General features: G+C 35.0%; 1 protein-coding gene across 1 annotated transcript; it reads left to right on the plus strand.

Moving 5' to 3' along the window:
* The first annotated feature begins 15,319 nt into the window (after positions 1–15,319).
* LOC142169430 (protease Do-like 5, chloroplastic) lies at positions 15,320–20,602 on the plus strand. Its single transcript, XM_075230686.1, has 8 exons — positions 15,320–15,628; positions 17,059–17,202; positions 17,566–17,628; positions 17,735–17,824; positions 18,467–18,589; positions 19,032–19,119; positions 19,452–19,526; positions 20,266–20,602. Exons 1-8 carry the CDS (start codon positions 15,383–15,385, stop codon positions 20,370–20,372), a joined length of 936 nt encoding a protein of 311 aa, XP_075086787.1. The 5' UTR covers positions 15,320–15,382; the 3' UTR covers positions 20,373–20,602.
* Positions 20,603–21,565: the final 963 nt, after the last annotated feature.

Raw genomic sequence — 21,565 nt, forward strand, 5'->3', positions numbered from 1 at the left:
CTAGGAATAAATTTCTGTTTTCACTATGAAGCTTGTTGTGCTCGGTTTAGCTCCAAACTTTTTGTTATCCTGTTTGGACCTTGGGTCTCTAGGTTAGCAATTAGAAGACGTCTGAGTAGTAGAGAAGAGCTCTGGCTTCCATCTCTAGTTTCCGGTCTGGTGATAGAGATGATATCGAGGCTTCTAGTGAGATGATACTGCTAGGGATAGAAATCTGTGTAGGAAGAAATTGGTCCTGACCTCTTGTAGTTTTTATCTCATTCTAGCAGAGGTCTGCCCCAGGTGTCGGGGCAAATTTAGTACTTGAAGTATGTAATTTTCGGTAGCTTTGTGGATTGAGACACCTATTCACAAGCCATTTTGTGATTAGATTAGTGATTGTAATTTACTCATATCTGGTTTGAGACATTACCAAGCTAACACTGGTCTTTGTCTCAAGAATGGACAAGTAGGTTATGACTTGGGTGTGGTCTCTTTTCTTGCATTTACTACTTTTTATGCCCATTTATTTATTTATTTGTTTGTTTGTGATAAGCAAGGCTTGGTATTATGTATTTGTTTAATTCAACTTTTTGATACAAAATGGTATAAGTATGGCATGTCTTCGACTATTTTCCTTAAAATCTGATTTATTCATTTGTGTCGATGCGCTAGGGGTTGGCTGTTACAAATTTGAGTTCTCTGTGTTTTAAATCTAAGAGCTGCTTGATGAAATCATTTATCTTTATGATGATTCTTTTGGCTGTTTGGACTATGTCTTCTGTGTGTTTTGTTCTTCAAATGCAAAGCTCTTTGGACTATGCATCCTGTCGTTTGTTTAGTCATATATTTATTGTACAGTACTCTATTTTTTCTAGTTGAAAAATTAATATATTTGGTTTTGCATGTCTGAATGTTTGACAAGGGAAACTTTGGACAACATCCTCTGTTGTACCTCTAAAAATCAGCTGCCGTCTTACTCTTGTTTTCCTTTTCTTATTTCTACGGCGAAAGTACTGAAAAGCAAAATAGTTGATGTTAGATTTATATGATAGCATATTCATTTGCTGTCAAATTTACATTTGAGCTTAAATGTACCATTTTGATAATGTCGTAAGTAATTAAATGTTTGCCAGTTCGAAAAATCATATGATTGTAAAAGCTAATGTACTGAAGGGTCTTTTGGTAGGATGCATTAGCTTTGTGTATTAACAATACTTTGTTTGGTACACTTTTTGAACCTATGAGTTATGCAAGCATTAGTTATATACCCTATTTGGTAATTTCTTATGCATAACTAATGCATAGGAAATTATGGTATTAACAATGTAATGGGTTTTACTGTATGCATTAGTTTAGTTAATGACAAAATTGTCCTTCAAAATTTATGCTTGACTAAAATATTCTATTATTCGTTTAAAGTTTGATTCTGAAATTGCTCTTTCTTTATTGTAAATTTATAAATATGTACTCTATTACTGTGTTTTGGAATGCATTTATAACCAACTCATTTCTTTTAATTTTTTTTAATTCAAACTTTCAATGCCTAATAATCAAAGTAGATTTTTTTTTAAATAAATATATTCGGTTCTATACAATAATATAGGTAGACAAATCAAATAATATTTTAAAACTTTTTTCATATAAAAACATTCCTCTAACATATGTTTATTTTAATAAGATAAAGCGATTATGAGGGTATTTTTGTAAATAAATATTTATTTTTACCAATTGTGTAATGCTTTGATATATCAAACCAAACAATTGATAAGAAATATGTATGCATTATTTTCTTTGAGGGGTCAAGGTCATAGTGGTATTCCGATGGCATGATATTTTTGCTTATTTTAGTTTGCATTTTATTGCTGTATTTTTTTGTTACAAAATTCAGTTTTACGTCTTTGCTGGAATTAGTTCGATGATTATTGTATATGATTCAAACCTTTATCTGTCGAACATGATTTTCCGATGAACTTTGGTTTAAAGGGGAACTCTTCGACTTTAAAAAAAAATCTTCGACACTCGACTTTGATAACAGATTTTCTTCCATTGGGACTAATTAATTACCCAAATAATTAACGAAGACTATTCTTCCATCTTATCATTTGACGCTATCCAGAGATCAATTTTCCCTAACTTCTACTTAGAATTAGAATGCTCATTTGATTATAAACAATTGTGTTAACTTGATTACTTTCCTTACTGTTTCAACTAAATAGCCTAAGTTGTGCACCAAATTATTACTATATCGATCTTATTGTCACATACTATAAGAACAACTGAACTATGATTTTAAATTTCCTATAGCCTAGAACCCAAAAAAAGAAAAGAAAAAAGAAACTTAACAAAGAATTCTATACATCATATGCAAAAAATTGGGATATTTAGGTTTCTCTTTAGGCATAAAAAATGTTTCCTTCCATTTTTATATACGACCGCCTAATAGGTAAACACTTATTAGCCAAACAAAAGGTAACTTATTTTTTGTCCTGTTTGTGCTCTAAAATATACATTTTAAATATGTGTTCAGTGCACAAATTTTAAAAAATAAATAGATGGACCAATATATATTCCCAGCAGGGTCATCAGTTCCAAATTGCAGAAAACTGTACAAGTCATGCCGCATTAGTCTAATTAGGATTATCGCTGTCTAACAAGGTATAAATATAATTTAGTCATACTGATAAATCCTCCCGATTTCTAAGTTGGAGAACTTATGAACTGGTATAGAATGAATATTGACATGTTCAGCTAATTAGAAGTTTCTAACAGTTTGGCCCTATTTAGTTTCATTGATATCTTCTTGAAAACCCCCACCCCCTCTCTCTTTCTCTTTTGTGAAACTTTTACTTAGACGATCCGTTTCCTCCTGCCGTTACAGCTACTTTTTAAAATCTTCTTGTTCTGTAAAGAAAACTGGTACCGTTTTCTTTTATCATATTGATTCTTGTTTTATAATTTTTTTATAATGATTTTCCATTTTTCATCGCTACTCAGTGCAGTTTGCAGTTTAACCACCGTATGGGGGCGGCCTGAAGTGAAGACATTCAAATCTAATTAGGACTGAAGTGGGGTTTCAAATTTTCACGTTTTTGTTCTCTTTACTAATTAAGGGAAAAAAAGAGTTATGTCAGTTAGTTAGCATTTTTTGAGGTTTTGGATATTTGTGAATATGAGTTTTACTTTAACAAAATGAGTATTTTATTTTCACGTTGTAGAAATAGTACTTTTTTTAATCCAAAAAAGAGTATTTTTTTAGTTATGGAGCACAAATTTTAACGTTGTTTTAGCGTAAAAAAATAAATCAACACATTAGTTCCTTTGGGTTTGTATGAAATTTTAGAAGAATAATTAAATTCTTGAAGAAAATAGAGTTATGAAAATGTTGGGTATTTCGGGGAGGGGAGAGCACATAAAACATAGGGACTTGGGGGTAAGCATAAAAAAATATCTCTAACCAAACACTACATTTTTTTTTCGGAAAAATGTTTTCACTCACTAACTAAACAAGAAAAAATAAGTGATAAAACCAGTCATTTTCCATGAAAAATATTTTTCTTCTTACCAAACACACCCTTAGAACAAATAAGTTTTAAAGAAAATAACTTTGTACTTGCACGGGTGAGAAATTGCAAAAGATTATGTAATACTTTAAGTTTTAGTAGTTAACACAAGTGAAAGAGAAAAACAAGAACAAGAACAACCCCGATTCCAACCAAGTTAATTGGGGGAAAGATTGGTTCGAGGGCAGGGGTGAGGTGCGGGCACTGACGCACCCCAGGTGAGGAGGTTAAACGGGCAAAACACGACACGGAAATGAGTGGATTGAGCTTCTTGACAATGTAGGAAGAGATGGTACAAGGAAAAGGGGTGGCTCAAGATCGAAGGATGGTGCTGTCAAGTGAAGAGGAGCTCGATTATTGTACAAACTCCATTATTAGAGAAGGAGAAGAGAGGCGAAGAGAGAGAAAATATCGGATCTATTGAAATGAAAATGTCTCACTTGTTTTATTCCAGAACCATCTATTTGTTTATATACAAGTGGAAGTGGCTATCAAGTAAATGCAAAATGTAGCTAGCTACTACAAAATATGTCTATTACATATAAGAGTATAACATGTACAAAGGGGCTGCTTCAACTATAATTAGGCCAATGGTTTATTGGGCCTGTGCTGTCCAACACCCCCTCAAGCTTGAGGGTGAGAGCACACCAAGCTTGCCAAACAAATAATGATGGAGGTGTCCTGGAAGAGATTTGGTTAATATATCAGCCACTTGTTCAGAACTGGAAACAAAATGAAATGAAACCAAGCCAGAATGCAGACTGTCGTGCACATAATGACAATCAATCTCGATGTGTTTTGTACGCTCATGAAAAATAGGATTTCAAGCAATATGAAGTGCTGACTGCTGTCACAATAAACATGGACAGGAGAGGATATCAACAGCCTAAAATCAGCTAGAATCCTAATCAGCCAAGAAATTTCAGCCACAACCATGCGCAAAGCTCGGCATTCTGCCTTAATAGAAGATAAGAAAATGGTGGGATGCTTCTTACTCTTCCAAGATATAGGACAACCACCAAGTGTGATGTAATAACTAGTGACAGACTCCGAGATTGGGCACAAGCACCCCAATCAGAATCAGCATAGGCCATAAGAGAACAATCGGAAGAATTAGAAAGCAAGATCCCAAGATCAGGAGCAGCAAACATCTACCTAAGGACATGTATCATATGAGGAATTTGAGGATCCTGCAAGAACTGGCTAAGGTGTTGCACAGAAAAGGAAATATCAGGCCGGGTATGTTGAAGAAAATTCAACTTCCCAATGATCCTCCTATAAGTACTGGGATTAGATAGTGGCTCTCCCATGTCAGCAATCAATTTGATGGAAGAATCAAGAAGTGTCAACACTCAGGAGAAATTTTGACAATGAAATTTAGCTAGCAAATCAGAAGTAAACTTCTGTTGGCTCATGACAAAACCCTAAGAAGTGTGAGTGACCTCCAAACCCAATCATTTTATATGGATTGGGCTGCACGTCGTAGCGATATAGCACTTGGGCTGAAAGGAGCCCCTCCGGAGTCTGCACACCCCTAGTGAGAGCAGTCGACTATATATATATGGATCGGGTTGCACATCGCAACAGGCCATATGATCATATATGGTTCGGGCTATACGCCGCATCGGGTATTGTACAACGATGAGTGATTGAGTGTGCTGAGCATAGTGAGAGCAAATGCGAGACAGTGAGATTGAGTACTCTGAGAGTGTGAGTACATGAGCTCATCATCGAGATGTATTGCATTTGACATGCGTACTTGAGATACATGCATAGAGGTGCATTTCCTTCTGCTACCCGATTTTGGGGACATTTATGATTTTACCTGTATCTTGACATGTAGGCATAGAGAAGTACTTTCCTCATGCTATTTGAAAATAAAACATCTTACTATTTGTTGAAAGGAGATTTTGAAAAAATCACAATTTTCAAACTTACTTGTACTTTGGCTTTTTCGGTAAAAGATTTGGGTTTTCACTGAGATACTTGAAAAGAAATGTTTATTTTTCTGGAACTGTGAACGAACTGAGCCTTTTATTTCCGAGATACTCTTTTGTTATTGTACTATGCTGTTATGAACTATTGTGGAATATTGGTGTTGTACCCGACCTTTTTGTTAGCTCGTCACTACTTTCAACCTAAGGTTAGGTTTGTTACATATTGAGTACATGTTGTCGGTAGTACTCATACTACACTTTTGCACCTTGCATGCAGATATTGACTGTTGATATTGTTGTGTTCAATGTGAGCTGGATTTGAAGATGTGCCTGTGTCCCGGTTATAGCTGCCTCTTGTTCGTGGTAGCCTTAGATCTATAAAACTCGGTTAATGTACTTTTCAAACAGACGATGTAGTTACTTCATTTCGGCTTTGTAAATTCTATTCTTTGAAGCCATGATTTGTACTACCAGTTCTTGGGGAATGTATCAGATTCAGATTTTTTTTTATTTAATTACTTTATTGATTGTTATTGGAATTGGTTAGTAGTTAACTGGCTTATCTAACGGGTTGAATTAGGTGCCATCACGACTAATTAGATTTTGGGTCGTGACATAAAGTTATATTTTTAGAAAAAAATTAAAATTTTAAACAATGATAATCAACTTGCAACTCTAAGCTCCTTTAAAAAATTGAGTCTTTTTCATTTTAATATGCACAAATAGATTTAGTCTTTATTTTTTGTGTAGAAAGATTTTAGTCTTTCTCTATGATTCAAGTGTGTATATTTCATAATACTTATTTTAAAACTTATAAACTTCATATTCTAGCTCCGTTTTTTATACGAAGGCAGATATCATGCTTGAATCTTCAAACTTTGTTCGTATTAATTTCTATGTATTCTTATGTGAAAGCAAATAGGAGAAAAACTCATTGCCTAATTGATTAAAGAGACAATATAAAATTGAAACCAATCAAGCCCTTAATCTTCAAGAGTTATCTACATACAAAAGAATATAGGATCCAAAATCTAGCATGTTATCTTATACTTCAACAATATTCGATTAGATTATTATTATGACTTTTAGAGTGGAAGTCCTTTAAATCTAACGGCTAATTACTTTAATATTTTCCTTTAAACAATGTATTAAAGTAGAGGTATAAATAAAGAGATTTTATGTCCAATTTGAAAATAAAATAAAAAACTTGATTTCTTGAGTAGAGTATTCCTGCAATTTTAAAAAGATAAAACTAAGAATGCATTGGTCCTTCAAAAAGTTGAATTATGGAGATTGGGAGAAAGAAAAAACTAAGAATGCATTGGTCCTTTAAAAAGTTGAATTATGGAGATTGGGAGAAAGAAAGAAAATATGTAGTCAAGTGTCTCTCACGTCTGTTGCTTTTCGGGCTGTAAAGGTATGCTCAAACTTTGCCAAAATTATCAAAATGCACACAGACAACTTTCCAATAAAGGATGAAAACAGGGACAAAAAACTTCAAAAAGTGGTACAAGAGATGTGAAGATGGTTGATGAGATAAGCAAGGATAGTTTCGTCAAGGAACCGAAGTTTTATGTTATAGTTTTCGGACAATCATGTTGCTCATTTTTCAAGAAATTACTAAAATACCCTCAACTATGTCAAGCAGGCATGTTGACCTCGTGTGTGCTTATTAATAGGTAATGTTATAAGAAAAATCAAATTATGGTAGATGTCTACTCTTAATCCATGATCTTCTCAAATGCTTAATGACATATTCAATGGCATATTTCTATGCTTAATGACATATTCAATGACATATGTTTCTTCACTTTTCATGCCTATATAAAGATCTTGTAATAGATAGGAAAACACACATAATTGAAGAAGAAAAAAGAATTTCTCCTATCTTTCTCTCTATATCTCTTAACTTATTTTTTCTTGTTCTATATTGTTACTTTGAGCTATATTTTATAACACGTTATCAGCACGAAGTCTCTAACATCAAGGTTGAATTTCACATATGGTAAGGTATGTCTCGATGATCTATTATCAAAATTATTCAGAGAGGTATGTAGTGTTACAGACACGTCTTTCTGCTACAACAACAAGTCCGACCTTTAAACTAGATAAGTTTATACCACTATTTAGAATAAGTAATGGTCTGGTTATTAGAAAATTAGTATTTATGTGGCTGCTAAGGATGTCACCTTGCTAAATTTTCATGAACTAAATAATAGGTGGCATGCGGTATACTAAATAATCTACAAAATTAAAATTATACTGTATTATATATGCTTATGGTTTTACCTTATAATACGATTTTAGTATGCCTAGTATAATGATTATATAATAGTTTACTGTCAAATATAATAATAATAATAATAATAATAATATTTGTAACTATTTTATTTTGATAAGATAAACTATTAGTACAAGAAGCATATACTACACTAAATTTTTCATTGATGATAGTTCTTATCAAATTAACATGTTGAATCATTTCTATATGGAAAGCATATAGTAGTAGATAGTAGACAGAGATTTGTCCACTATTTTTTTGATTCCATGATTGACTTAAAGGTTCTGCTATATCTTTTTATTTTTCTAGAGAGCATAATACTCAGTTTCCACAAAAGTGCATGGTAACTAGTAGTACTGTTATTCTGTTTGATGCATAATTTTTTCTTAATGTTCTAGTCATATCACTTTCATCTTGAAGTAAGCTTATTGCAGCAAAGACCACATGTGAATTTTCAATATTATTTTGTATTTTCATATATCTGTTTGACACTAATTACTTAACTGATTTGAGTAAACGAAAATCTATTGTTGAGAATTATATCCAAATGACATTATGAAGAGTTTAAATCAAGAGGTAAGCATTTCTTTCGTATTTGAAATTGTTTTTGTCCTTTGCTATTAATGATATCAACTTCAATGAGTTCAAGTCGCAATACACTATGAGGGTAAGACATCAGGATCAAGTCATGATGCTCCATGATGATAATAGTTGGGTTTGAGTCCCAATTCATTATGGTCTAACATACTTTTATATTGGTAAGACATTGGGTTTGAGTCCCACTATACCATATTGATGATATAATGATAACTAAAGAAAAATAATATATTTTTCATGAAAAGACACGAATATTGTCCCACTTGATTTGCTCCATTCTTGAAGTGAATGTGGTAGTGGCGCATAATAAGTCTAAATGAAGACAAATGGTTGAACAATGAATGCGGGCGTTCTAAAGATCAAAATAATAATAATCATCACTATGATTATAAAAGGAGAACAATAAGGGTTCTCAAAATAGTCCTTCAAAATGTGAAGGCAATGTTTACCATCAAATTGGTATGAAAAATAGTAAAGCACGCCACTGATTATGATCCATTCCTTGAAGAGAATGCGACTTGTGATAAGCATTGATAATGCAGACCCATTCCTAAAGGAGATTGTGGCAATATGTGATAAAAGTAATGAATAAAGACATGCAATGCATGATTAAATGAATACCACACAACTCACCTCTAAGGGAGGTTTGAGTGAAATAAAGACAATAAATATTATTGTGTGGTTACATGAATATGTCATTAGTCGCGTACATGTGATATGTGATACGCCAAAAAATATATATATTATTGTGCCTTATAAAAGGTTATTAAAGGTAAAATTAAAGCAAGAAATGATTTTGCTTATGATGATTTTGACCATGACAATTTATTATGATATAATTTTCTCCGTGAAGGAGACATTTACCATATTAATGGTGTGGCAAAAGATCTTGTATTACAAAAGTTGTTAAGAGCTACGAAAAAATTAACTTGTTACTATCCGAATGAATAAAATTATTCACGATATTGATATTATAAAGTCTCAAAAGAAACTTTTTGAGTTTTAAATGTATAAGTCAAAGTGGTTGACATATTTAGACTATAAATGAAAGGAATATTGAATATCTTCATATTTCTATAATCATAACAAGTAAATATAAAAGGTTACCCGATTCTCTTTCTATTTGTACTACACAAATATAAGCATGATGATGGAATCATATGTCACAAGTAAACTGGAGGTTTACTGAAATAAATATTAGTTGGCATGACCGATTGACCATTCCGGTTCAATTAAGATGCAAAAAATTAATTGAGAATTACATTGGCATATATTAAAGAAATAGAAGATTCTTGAAGAATTCTCTTGTGTTGCTTATTCTCATGATATACCAATTAAGGTTGGGATTGAATCCCTTGATTTCTAGAACAAATAAAAGGTAATAAATATATGGGCACAGTCACCTGCCATGTGGACCGTTTACTATTATATGATTTTAATAGATGCATCTATTTTATGGTCACATGTGCATTTGTTATCAACTTGCAGTTTGGCTTTTGCAAGATTGATTGTTCAAATTATTAGAGCACAGTTTCAGAATATAAATTACGATGACTTATCTTGATAATACTGGTTTAAATCCAAGTTGGTTTAGCAGAAATTGTATACTTCCAATTATAGCTAAACCATTGGTTATGAGAACAAAACTGCCAAAATAAAATTTGGTATATAATGTATTATTTAATATACAACAACACTTGTACACATCTAGCCAAGTTATGATAAGTTCTCCCTATCATAATCGGTTCAGGGTCATGAACCAAATAATTTCCATCTAGAAATATGAATGTGCTATATGATTTAATTGTTCCACTACAATACACAAAGATGGATCCCCAAATAAGGCTAGGGATATGTGTTGGTGCTATAGTGGCTGGACTGGTAGCGCCCCTGCCATCTGTAGTCCTTGTACTACCTGGTCTGGAGTAAGGGCAACAGGGGTATGAGTACCTCCCCCAGCCCGAGAAGTGGAAGGTGTGGCCTGAGCCGAAACCACCTAAGCAAGACCAGTGCAAGCTGCCAATATCTGGGCCAAAGTCTCCTAAAGGCCTGGAATCTCAATGGGCACAACTGGTGCCTGAGCTGGTTCTGTCGGCTCAGCTATATCTGGAATCTGCTCCTAACCTGGAGCAATTGGTGGTACTACAGGTGCGTGTCCAACTGTGGTACGAGCTACACCTCGACCTCAACCTCGGCCCCGACCTCTACCACGACCCCGACCTCTCGTGGCCCTAACTGGTGGCTGACCATCCGATCCGGTAGTACGTGTTCTCACCATATGTGAGAGAATAGAATAACAGAAATTTAGTTTCCGGAATCAACAATTTCGCACGACAGAATACAAGAAAGTGAAATTTTCCTAAGGATTTTGCAGCCTCTCGAAGATAAGTACAGACGTCTCCGTACCGATCCACAAGACTCTACTAAACCTGCTCATGACTCGTGAGACCTATGTAACCTAGGATCTGATACCAACTTGTCACGGCCCAAAATCTAACCTGTCGTGATGGCGCCTATCTCGAATCTAGGCAAGCCGATAATATCAATAACCCCCAATTTCCTTTAAGTTTGAAAAACATAATAATTTGAGTCTAATAAAAGGCCTCACAATTTCCGATATAAACACTCCTAAAACCTGGTGTCATTGAGTACGTGAGCATCTAATTATGAATATAAGTATGAAAAGTATGGTCCGTAACAGTCTGAGACCAAATACAATAAATAAGGAGATAGGGAAGGAGAGGCAAGGTCTGCGAAACACGGCAGCTACCTCAGAATCTCCGAAAAATCAGTTGTGTGAAAGAATCAACACCCTCTATGTCCGGGAACACCTGGATCTGCACACGAAGTGCAGGGTGTAGTATGAGTACAACCAACTCAGCAAGTAACAATAATACATAAGGAACTGAAGATAGTAATGAGCTACACAGTTATGGTTCATTTCCAGTAATTCCAGCAAAGAATAGACCTGCTATCAAATCTGGCAGTTTAATGTCAAATCAATTTTTATACAGTTCCTGTTCATGTATTCCGTATATAAAAATCTTTCAGATATTTCACAATAATGACAGATAACAATTAAGTGCAACAACAAATGAAAATCAAGTACAACCTCTTAGAACAACAATCACTCACTGGGCTCCCAGCCTTCATCACTCACTCTCAATGGGTACACGCGCTCATTGGGGGTGTACAAACTCCGGAGGGGCTCCTACAGCCCAAGCGCTATAATCTGCATGGCCAACTCACGTGCCATAGTATCAATATCTGGATTCGTACGGCCAACTCACGTGCTGCACGAACATCTCACATGCTATAGTATCAATATCTGGATCCGCACGGCCAACTCACGTGCTATAGTATCAATATCTCACAATCAGGCCCTCAGCCTCACTCAGTCAGAAATCTCTCCAGTCTCTCGGGCTCTCAATAATCATGAAATCATCTCAAACAACAATGATATGATGCATCAATAATGGACAATAGAGACTGAGATAAAATAAATAAGTAAACTGTGACTGTGTACCAAACAACAATTTAGCAGATAATTTAACATGTACACGACCTCTGTGGATCCCAGCAGTACCAACATATAGCCTAAATATGGTTTCTAACATTCCTTACAACCAAATTTCCACAACACATAGAGAGCATATAGCTAACAACAAGTTATTCAACTTTACAGTCTCACGGGACGGACCAAGTCACGATCCCCTCGGTGCAGGCCCACACGCCCATCACCTAGCATGTGCGTCACCTCCAAAGTAATCACATGATACAAAAATTCGGGGTTTCATACACTCAGGACCAGATTTAAAACTGTTACTTACCTCAGCTCGTGTAATTCTTTATTTCGCTATGCCCTTGCCACGAGAATTGGTCTCTGAAATTCTCGTATCTCTTTGAAGCCCTAGCAAGATGCTTGTGAAATCTTCAAACCTTGAACAAGAATTGATGGATAAATGACTAAGTCTTCACTTTCTCTCTCTAAAATGCTCTCACCTCTCTCTAAAATATGAGATGAAACCCTTCAAAATGACCCCCAATAGTGTTTTATAAGAATGGGGTCGGGTTTATAAAACCAAAAAAATGAAGCTCCGGAACAGGTTCTACGGTCGCATATGCGACCGCTTAATGGTTATGCGGACCGCATATTGGTCGTATAATCGGTGTCCAATACTGTCAAACATCTGTCTGTGTATGCGATCACTATGCGGCCCGCATACCTGTTCTACGGTTGCATAGTGACCGCAGAACAATTATGCGGTCGCATAGTCGACCACAGATTTCATCCAAGCTGGCCCTCTTCTGCCTCACTTATGCGGCCATTATGCGACCCGCAGAGTGATTATGCAGTCGCATAATGGATCGCATAAACGTATTTTTCCGCCAAAAAAGTTCTTTTACTTCCTGGTGCATTGTTCAACCCAAAAGGTCCTGCAAGAAATTTCTATAACCTTTGTACTAATTGATCTACCTCGACACCACAAAACCTTAATTTCCTTATCAGAAATTCTCCGGGTCACTACACATACATCAACATCTGGTCAACCTTTTCAACTAAATTTCGAAACCTTGAAACTAGGTATTCTAAATCATTCAAAAACCTCACCGAACCCAAAATAATTACCCCCGACAAGTCATATAACAAATGTAAAACATAAATTGAGCAGTAAATGGGGAAACGAGGTTATAATACTCAAAATGACCGGTCGGGTCATTACATACGATAAAGAGATCTCAATAAGTTATGTCTTTATTGAGTAATAGTAGAACCGATATAAAATGATGATCGACGATATTGTTAATATAATGTAGCGCCCAATATTATTAATATTGACGAAGATCTTGAGCTCAAATCTGTCATGAAATTTGGACAGATAAATGATTGGCCAAATGAAAAATATGCAATGAAAATTGATTTCACCTGAAAAATATGAAGTTGGACGGATAGTCTCGACACCTGAAAGTATAAAGTCAGTGGAGGTATAAATGTGTTCTTGTGCGAAAAAAAGGGCAAGTCAATAGACATAAAGACGACTTGTGTCACAAGAAGATTCGTAAATATCTTGGCATTGATTATAGAGAGACATGTTCTCCTGTGGTGGATGTCGTCATTTCAAGTTTTAATCTGGCAATACAAGAAAAACGTGATATGCGTATAATGAAAATCATTGAAGGATTTAAATTATTTCGAAGCATATTAAGGTTTCCAAGAAATTTATTAAATAAAGCTTCAAAAATCCTTATACGGATTAAAACAATCAGGGCGCATGTGTTATAATCGCCTGAGTGAGTAACTGTTGAAAAAATGGTAGAAGAATGATTCAATTTATCCTTGTATCTTTATAAAAAGATTTGGATCTAAATTTGTTATAATCGTCGTGTATGTTGATGATTTAAATATCATTGGAACTCCTAGGGAGCTTCATAAAGCAATAGACTATTTAAAGAAATAATTTGAAATAAAAGATCTCGAAAAGACAAAATTTTATCTTGGTCTACAAATTGAGTGTATGAAAGACGGAATTTTTGTCCATCAATCAACATACACTAAAAAGATTTTAAAGCGATTATATATGGATAAAGCACATCCATTGAGTACCCTGATGGTTGTGAGATCACTCGATATAAATAAAGATCAATTCCGGCTGCATGAAAATAATGAAGAGCTTCTTGGTCCCGAAGTACCATATCTTAGTGCAATTGGTGCACTAACGTATCTTTCTAACATTACAAGGCCTGGCATAACTTTTTTAGTTAATGTCTTGACAAGATATAGCTTTGCTCCTACAAGGAGACATTGGAATATAATCAAACATATATTGCGGTATCTAAAAGGGACTACCGATATGGGATTATTTTATTGCAATGATTGCAGTCCCGATCTTGTTGGTTATGCCGATGGTGAGTATTTATCTGACTCACACAAGGCTCGATCTCAAACAGACTATGTGTTTACATATGGAGGCACTGCTATATCTTGGCGATCGACTAAGCAATCAATCGTGGCTACTTCATCTAATCATGCTGAGATAATTGATATTCATGAAGCAAATCGAGAATGTATATGGTTGAGGTCTATAATACACCTTATTCGAGACAAATGTGGTTTGAAGTGTGACAAACTACCTATAATTTTGTATGAAGACAATGCAGCATGCATAGCCCAATTGAAGGGAGGATTCATAAAAGGGGATAAGACAAAACACATTTCACCAAAGTTATTTTTCACGCATGATCTTCAAAAGAACGATGATATCAATGTGCAACAGATCCGTTCAAGTGATAATATGATTGATCCGTTCAAGTGATAATATGGATGATTTGTTCATCAAATCTCTACCGACGTCAACCTTCAAGAAACTAGTGTACAAGATTGGGATGCGAAGGCTCAAGGATGTGAATTGATGATCTCATCAAGGGGAGTTAATACGTGTTGTACTCTTTAACCCTTACAAAATTTTGTCCACCGGATTTTCCTTGCAAGGTTTTTAACGAGGCAACCAAAAGGCGTATTTCTAAACATGTGTACTCTTTTTCCTTCATTGAGATTTTTTCCCATAGGGTTTTTTCCTAATAAGGTTTTAACGAGCTACATTATTTATGGACATCTAAGGGGAGTGTTATAAGAAAAATCAAATTATAGTGGATGTCTACTCTTCCTCCACGATCTTCTTAAATGTTTAATAATATATTTTTCTTTACTTTTCATGCCTATATAAAGGCCTTGTAATAGATAACAAAACATGTATAATTGAAGAAGAAAAAAGAATATATCCTGTTTTTCTCTCTATATCTCTTAGCTTGTTTTTCCTTGTTCTATATTGTTACTTTAAGTTATATTTAAGTTATATTTTTTAGAACAGTAGAATATTAATTGGTAGAAAGTAATAATTTTCCGTGATAAAATTTTAATAATGGATTTGGTCCTTAGTGCGGTTTTCCATTAAAAGGTCAAGACTCAAACATTATCTCGTTTAAACTCAAAAACTGTCTGAAAGTAATTATTTGTTGAAGCAGCTATGGTGGTTTTGGGAGTTGTTTCTCCACAGCATATCCTCCCTTTAGTTCCCATCTGTAAAACCCAAATTCCCCCGAATTCTGCTGTTTCTTCAGAAACCCAATATTTGACGAAGCGTAAAGCTTTGATATTTACTTCTTCTTCTCTGATTTCCTCTTTCATATATACACCTCATCACTACTCTGCCACTGCTTTCCAAATCGATCAATTTCAGCAAGATGAAGATAGAATTGTTCAGCTCTTTGAGGTAAATGTCATTTTCCTCATTGTGTTTGTATGTTACTCCTTTTGTCCGAATTATGTATCATGCTTTCCTTTTTAGTTTGTCCCACAAACAATTTTTTTCTTAGTTATTTATTTAGAACTAATTTAACTTTAAACTTCTCATTTTACCCTTAATGAGATTTTATATCCACACAAATATTTATGGCTTGTTTTAGATTACAAGTTTTAAAAGTTTTTTTTTTTTTTTTGTTAAATTCTGTGCCGAATCAAACACCGCCACATAAATTGAGAAGAAGGGAGTAGTAGTAATAGACTTAAGCATGACGGAAAATTCAATGATGAATTGTGTTGCCAATTTGGTGCTTTTTGTGTTTTATTCAGTATTGTTAAAAATTGAACATTGAGTTTAGCTCAACTTCAAAAGCTAGTTTAGAGGAGTGTGGATAACATAACATGGGTGCCCAACATTGAGATAGGTTTGGCACTGATACAATGATCAAAGATGGACTTTGAGGCTAACTCAAATGAAAAAAAAAAACTAGCTCAAGACGTTTGGATTACTCAAGATTGTATAAGGAGACAAACAACTCATTCCTCAATCATACATTACCAATTTCGTACGTCTTACATAAAGATCTCATGTGATATGGATCATATAACTAAAAGAACATTTATCGTTTGAACTAGAATTCAGTTGTGTAATGTGAACAGTGAAGAATACTTTTATATCCCTATATCGAGTAAATACTGCTCCCATTGTCTCAATTTATATAGTACTCTTTTATTTTCGAACTACCCAAAATTGTTTGAACTAGATCTATTTTTATACAGCTTTCAAGAATAATTAGAGGTAAAGTTAACCATTTGTTACGGTATGGAAAGTGAAGATTGAAAATTGGATGTCTTGAAGTAAGAACTCGTTATATACTGGCTGAACTTTGTGAGTCGTGTATATTTATTAGTATAATATAATGTTGGACTTGAGTCTTAGTGGTATTGAACTCTTGACAATTGTGAGTCTTGTGACTTGTATACTTACATTGCAGCCGTTGTTAAACTTGTCAAATTGCTTAACTGAGCTAAGGTTTCTCATCTTTGCTAACCGTACTACAAAGTTGAAAAGCAATAACCTTGTTAACACTTGCTGCATTTCAACACAAATTAATGGTATTGGACATCTAAGTCAACGGAGAGTTTGAAGAGTAAGATCCGCCTAAGCCATTTGCAGTTGGTCTACACAAAGCTAATATGGTTACTATCAGTAAGAAGGCCACAAATCAGATCTAAGAGAAATTTAAATGTTTCTTGATCAGGTCATGAATAAATCGTTCAAAATCTTCGTAACAACAACAAGACGAAAGCATCAAAACATCGTCTTTGTATTATCATGTTTATTAATTCCTCAGATTATCAGTTTGAAATGTAGTAACAGAACTAATTATGCAAATGCAGGAAACATCCCCTTCTGTTGTTTTCATTAAGAACCTTGAGTTGGCTAAAGGCTCCAATGATTCTACTAAGGTGCTAGCCAACGACGAGAATGCAAAAGTTGAAGGGACAGGTTCGGGCTTCATTTGGGATAAGTTTGGTCACATTGTATGATGTTTCAACTTTAAACATTACAAATATGGAACGAATATCTAGAACTTTCCATGTTAGTCGGATGAATTCTCTTGCTGCTTATCTCAAGAAATTTAAATGCCTCATCTCAAGAAAGTCAAATGCTTGATGTCAGACTTGTATTTAAGATTCCAATGGTTTTTACTTTCTTACGTCCACCAAAAATTTCACACACTTGAAATTCAGTTTCTCTCGTCTAAATTTCTGACCCTGCTTCGAATCTTGCTTTGGAGTTTGCTGTAAATTTGTTTCAGTACTAACCAAAATATAATGTACCTATAATTCTGAAATCAGACAGTTCTCTGAGCATGGGGCATGATTATTTTGAGTTTATTGCAGGTTACCAATTACCATGTCGTTGGTAAATTAGCTACTGATCAAAGTGGACTGCAGCGTTGTAAGGTTTCTGCATTCCTGGTGTTTTATCCCTTTGTTTTCTGTTCCTATCTGGATATTGAACCGCACTGCTCCATTTCAAGTCATTCTAATTTTAAAGGTTTCTATTCAGGTTTCTTTAGTGAATGCTAAAGGAGAAAGCATAGCTAAGGAAGCGAAGATCGTAGGTGTTGATCCAGCATTTGATCTAGCTGTTCTCAAGGTGTTAAATCAATCTATTACTTATTGTTGTTGCCAATTGTCATTTTGTTACTAATTTATTCTCTGTACTGGTCAACTTTATACTGACGATTCTAATTTTCCGAATTTCTCCATCAAAAAGATTTTATATATTGGTTAGTTGAAGTAAACTATGACAAATATGATATTAACTAATCCTTCCATTCTATATTATATGACACTTTTTGAGTGGGAATGGAAGTTAAGATATTAATTTGGTTTATATATTGTATTAGTGATTTTGGAAGAAAATATTAAAGTAATGATCAAAAAGTTTGATGGAAAAAATATAAAGCATGTCGCTAAATAAGTAAGGCAGTCCAATTCCCCTCTGGCTCAGAAAAATATATTCAAGGTCTTACAATTCCAACACCCCTCCCTCTCTAACTTCTCAATACTTATCTGTCTCCTTTAGCAAAAAAGCAATTTTACAGGGACAAGTGAGAACACTTCTCTTAGATTAGATCTAGTGAAAATGAAATGGTAAAAAGAGAATGGTTACTACTTACTAAACATGAACAATTTAGTGCCAATTAAAGTTGTCAAACAACTCTCGATATCTATACAAGCTGATTGGTTGAAGAGTTCCCTCGGTTTAATTAGTTTTTCTGTTATTCAACTGCAGGTTGATGTTGAAGGTGATGAAGTAAAACCAATCTCTGTTGGTACCTCCCGTGGCTTACGTGTAGGTCAAAGTTGCTTTGCCATTGGAAATCCCTATGGATTTGAAAACACTCTGACAACTGGGGTAATACTTATCTACAGTTTATTCATAGTTCAGAAATATTTCCATAAAGAAACTCATTTTTATGGTTTTATTCCCAGAGGAAAACCCTTCTAGCATTTACTTTTCATGCATTTCTGCTAAACCTACTCAGCATAGAACTTATAATCTTGATTTCCTCTGAGGATGCAAAATGTTTCCATTTCCATAAAAGGTCAGCTCTTTGCTTTTGCTTTATGCTACGTCATCTGATATAAAGAAGGGAAATATTTTGTTCAATTCATAATATTATGTACTATCAACTCTCAAGAATGTCAGTTTACGGCTAGCCAAAAGGGAAGCAAAATCTTGAAACTGATTTGCTCCTGTTTCTCCGTGCAAAGGGAAAGGGAAAAAAGAAGAAGAAACTTAATCATGGGGGAAACGGATATTATTGTAGTTTGTCTGATTGTTTCAAATATTACAGGTAGTTAGTGGATTAGGCAGGGAAATACCTGCACCAAATGGAGCCGCCATTAAAGGAGCTATTCAAACAGATGCTGCTATTAATGCTGGTAACCATTTTTCCTATATAAGACATTTACTGGTTGCGAGAAAAGTTTGGCGAATAGCACTATAGTCACCTCTGCACACTGCACTGTTTGAATAGGACGTAAGACATTGTTTAGAGGGCAAAAAGAGCAGAGCCATTTAAATGGCTGTTAATCTGGTTTACTTGAGCATGAGGCCGGGGCAGAATGCTGGTTTGATTTAGCGGATGAAGTTCAATTTCTAACCGCTGAAGATGTCAAAATAGATTACTTTTCTTTGTCTAAAACTCATCATTCATCTGGTTATGCATCTATGGGAAGCTTTAGTTTTGACCTATAGTTAATAACTTATGCAGGGAATTCAGGTGGCCCACTGATTGATTCATCTGGTCATGTAATTGGTGTAAATACTGCAACCTTCACTCGCAGAGGTAAGAAATTCATTACTTTCATTATTTTTAATAACATTAGTTAATGAAAAACCTGAATAAAACCTCCCAAGTCCCTTTTCATATTGAGTGAGACTATTGACATTGAAGCTCAATAACTTAGCTAAATGTGGAATCCTACTTAGTACATATTTCTAGAATATCATTAATATATTTGCTATTGAATCTTGATTACCCTAGAGGTTACATCATCTTGTGATTTTACTAAAGAACCTTTTGTCATATACAGAATACTGCAAAATCGCGTTATCTGAAAGAATTTATAGTTCAAACTTTCTTGATACTTAGAGTTGGACAGGTGAATCTGTAAAACTATAACATATATTTGATCATCTTATAGTCATTTCAGTTAAGGGGAGCTTTGGTGTAACTGGTAAAGTTGCTGCCATGTGACCACCATGTGACCAGGAGGTCACGGGTTCAAGCCGTGGAAACAGCCTCTTGCAAAAAATGCAAGGTAAGGCTGCGTACAATAGACCCTTGTGGTCCGGCCCTTCCCTGGACCCCACGCATAGCGGGAGCTTAGTGCACCGGGCTGCCCTTTTATAGTCATTTCAGTTACTTGGTGTTAAACTGAACTGCTACTTTTCTTGCTACCTCGTTGGGGTTTAACACCCTCTGATCCTCATGAATATCTTATATATGCAGAAACTTAGTGATCAGAAAAAGATGAAATCTGAGTGAATGTCTTAACTGCTTTTCGTTTTCAATCATGATGCAGGCTCGGGTATGTCATCAGGGGTTAATTTTGCCATACCAATTGACACAGTTGTACGAACAATACCTTACCTGATCGTTTATGGAACAGCATACAAAGACAGATATTGAACATTATGTAGTAAGAAAGTTACTTATGCATGATCTGGGTAGCCTTTGTTGTCTTCACTGGACGGTATTGAACTTGACAGAAATTAAAAGGCTTTTGTTTGGAGCTGGAAGAATAATCATGTTCTTAACTGCAGCTCCTTGTGGTGCTTAGTCAATACGTGTTATTTTATTTTCGAAAGGACCAGATTTGTCCCTCTATTTTAAAAAAATGTATACATTCTGTTATACTATTAGACCGAAAATGCCCAAGGCATTAGCAAAGTTGTTTAAGAAACCCCTAACCCTAAAGGAGGTCTATGACCCAGCTTTGCACTTTTTTGCCTCTTCCAGCAAAACCATTTCCTTAATCTTCAATGGCATGAATAACTTACTCTTTCCTAATACTATCCAATGGCTTCTGTAGTTGTATTCAGAGGCGGAGCCATAATTTAAAACTTATGGGTTCAGAATTTTAAAATTTTTAAGCTAGTGGGTTCTAAATTAACAATTTATACATGTTCAATAAATTTCTCAAGAAAAACACAGTTGAACGGAAAAAGAAAAGCAATTGTAAAGAAGTGTTGTAACCAAAACCCGAGGGGATTTCCTCAAGCCGCTTACATTTTTGCAGCAACAGACACTCGGCCTTGGGAAGGCATTCCATTTGTGCAATATACAGAAAGTCTAGTTTCAACAACTTAAGTCTCTTGAACTCCACATCCTACTGATCCCCTCAAACGCTCTGAATACTATCTTTAGAACCTCACGATTTTGCAATGCACTAATTGCAGAAATTTCACTCCAGGGGGGGCGAATTTTGGATAGTGTCAAGCTAAATGATAGAGGCAAATGCTTGCAGCTCAGTTATAGTATGTCCATCAAGTTGTGCTCTCCATCACAAACCAACTTAGAACTTAAACCGTATGACATTTCCTTCTCTTTAACTGAGGCTTGTCTCTGGGAGGGGATGGTGAGAGCAATTGGTTTTGTACTATGCCAATTCACGTTGAACCAATTGAGAGTCGAACGTTGTTTCTACAATATTTATTTTCCGCCTCTTTTGGTTGAATTTTAAAAAGGATGCTTTGCTTTTTCCAGGGGTGCCGTGGTGCATACTATTTGCAGATGATATTGTATTGATTGACGAGACGCGAGGCGGTGTGAACGCGCTGTTAGCGGTATGGAGGCAGACCCTGGAGTCTAAAGGTTTCAAG

This window comes from Nicotiana tabacum, chromosome 15 (genome assembly GCF_000715075.1).
Source record: "Nicotiana tabacum cultivar K326 chromosome 15, ASM71507v2, whole genome shotgun sequence".
NCBI classification, from domain to species: domain Eukaryota; kingdom Viridiplantae; phylum Streptophyta; class Magnoliopsida; order Solanales; family Solanaceae; genus Nicotiana; species Nicotiana tabacum.